Source organism: Postia placenta (assembly GCF_002117355.1).
Source record: "Postia placenta MAD-698-R-SB12 unplaced genomic scaffold POSPLAscaffold_496, whole genome shotgun sequence".
Taxonomy (NCBI): Eukaryota; Fungi; Basidiomycota; class Agaricomycetes; order Polyporales; family Adustoporiaceae; genus Rhodonia; species Rhodonia placenta.
The window spans coordinates 1-2089 of NW_020170327.1; the positions used below are offsets into that span (position 1 = coordinate 1).

At 62.1% G+C, this 2089-nt stretch overlaps 1 protein-coding gene across 1 annotated transcript; it reads right to left on the minus strand.

The window, feature by feature from the left end:
- Window positions 1-750: 750 nt before the first annotated feature.
- On the minus strand, window positions 751-1635 carry POSPLADRAFT_1163758 (hypothetical protein; the record flags this gene model as incomplete). Its single annotated transcript, XM_024487793.1, is given in 4 exon segments — window positions 751-1092; window positions 1112-1143; window positions 1255-1321; window positions 1561-1635. Coding segments are annotated over 4 exon segments (516 nt in total), but the record flags the coding sequence as incomplete, so codon positions are not given.
- Window positions 1636-2089: the final 454 nt, after the last annotated feature.

A 2089-nucleotide genomic window follows, 5' to 3' on the forward strand; every position in this document is an offset into this window, starting at 1 on the left:
CGCGCGCGCGCGCGAGCAAGGGCTGCCTCCGTCCTTGTTCGCATTGCTACGCGCTGCCATAGCAGGCGTGCAGGTCGCCGGATGTTCGGTGCCCGTGTCGATGTTCAGGTGTTCAGTGTCGCTGGAGAGTCGGACAGAGACTCGCACATGGTGCGGGAACATCGGACTATGCAGCGGCGGGATCCTGAATGAAGAGTACAAAATGGTAACAAGGGTGAAATCATGGCGCGTTCGTGTAACAATACCAGCAGGCTGTGTTGTTCTAAGAGACGGTGCCCTATGCGGCCGTGCAGAAATTTAACATATTAAACACCTGAAGCAGATTCATGTGGCATGACAGATGATGACGGCGCACGACTACTGCATCAGCATCATACACGCGTGCGGAAACTCGCGCCGATTCTTCAGGCCGGTACAATCAGAAATAGGCGGAAACGGCGAGGTCAGTGCCCCTGGCATTCACCTATGATGTGCGGGGTGTACTTATTCACAAAACGAGCAGAATGTAGGGTTTTGTTTTACAGATTTCGGGTCAATGGCTCACCTGCGCCTGCACGCCCGGACACCCACAATGTACGCCGACTAAACCTCGCCGTTGCGCAATACTCATGCCCGCTCGCTCCCGGTCCTCAACACGCGCTCCGCCCGCCACTTCCTGATGCCGCCGCCTCGAGCGCCGTCAAGGGGGCCCAGGGAACACGCTATGCTAGGTGAGCTCAATGCCCGTCGCTGCATCCACCCGCCCTCCATTCACGCATCTTGGCACGCCGTATCCTCGGCCACCTCTTCATCCCCGCATCGCGCCGTCGATCTCGCACGCTCTATCACCCTGTCTCGACGCCCTCCGTCCTCAGCTCCCGTCGACGACGTCCGCGCCATCTCCCTCTCCGTCGCGTCTCGCTCGACGGCCTCGCGCAATGGCATCGTATGGTGCGCCACCCCCCGTTCCTTGTCTCTGCCTCCACCGTCTGCCGCAGAACAGCCTGGCACTGCGCGCCCTTCTTCAGCGCACCCGTCTGATATGCCGCCGCTACCGTTCTCTCGACGCGCGCACGTCAGTCTCCTGCACCGCCACCACCGCCGTCGTCTCAGCTACACCACAGGTACGTACCACGATGCTCGTGCGCGATGCTCGTGTCCTGCCTAGGACGCGCGCGACCGGGCAGAGTTATGCTACCAGACGAGGCCTCGCACGGGAGTCTAGAATACAGCGCCATCAGCACTCCATGCATCCATAGCCAACATGCGGCGTACCTGGCAACACGGATCCGACCTGCACGGTTGCCCGGCGCGCGGTCTGCGATGCCCGCCCTGGAGTGAGCTGGAAGCGGGACGGCCGGTCGACGGGACGTTACAGAGAAGCGAGTCAGAGTGAATCACAGGGCCATGCACCCGCTGTGGCGCAAGGCGACACCCGCACACCGGCAGGGTCATGCACATACATCCGGTGCCCAGTCCGAGACGCGCCCACTTTGCGCTTGCATCACGCAACACGCCGCTCCTTTACACGCGCGCGTCTGACACCTCGCCATCTTCCTCGCGTCTAGCCGCCGCACGCACACTGGCCCCCGTCTCCTCCCCCGATCGCAGGAACCGCGCCCAGCTCTCCCGCTCACCGGGCGCCCATTGTCTCAGCTACGCGAAAATAAGTTACCAGGTAATGAATACATGCCGTAACGTTATTGATCCGTTCTCATGTCGTCACGCCGCTCACGCCGCCTCCCCCTGAGCACGATAGGGACACCAGCAAGCGGCATATTGTTGAGGGTGCGCGCGGGCGATTCTGACCAGCACACGCATTGTGGCCCGTTGCTCATGCGCCAAGACGGCACACCGAGCGTGTACAGAGCACGAGACGCCGCGCCGCAGAATGCTCCGCGTGCAGACTGCGCAGCGTCGTGCTACCCGGCAAAGACTCCCGCGGCGATCCTGAAGATGACATCGTCAGTGCCTCATGCGTCGACGGTCAAGAGGCGGCGCACCTGGGACAGCCGGTCAACGTGACTTGTCGCGAGCGCGAGCGGAGGAACAGTCGTGGGTCATCACACGAGCACGACCTGATGCGCGCAAGATCCCGCACCCGCTGTGG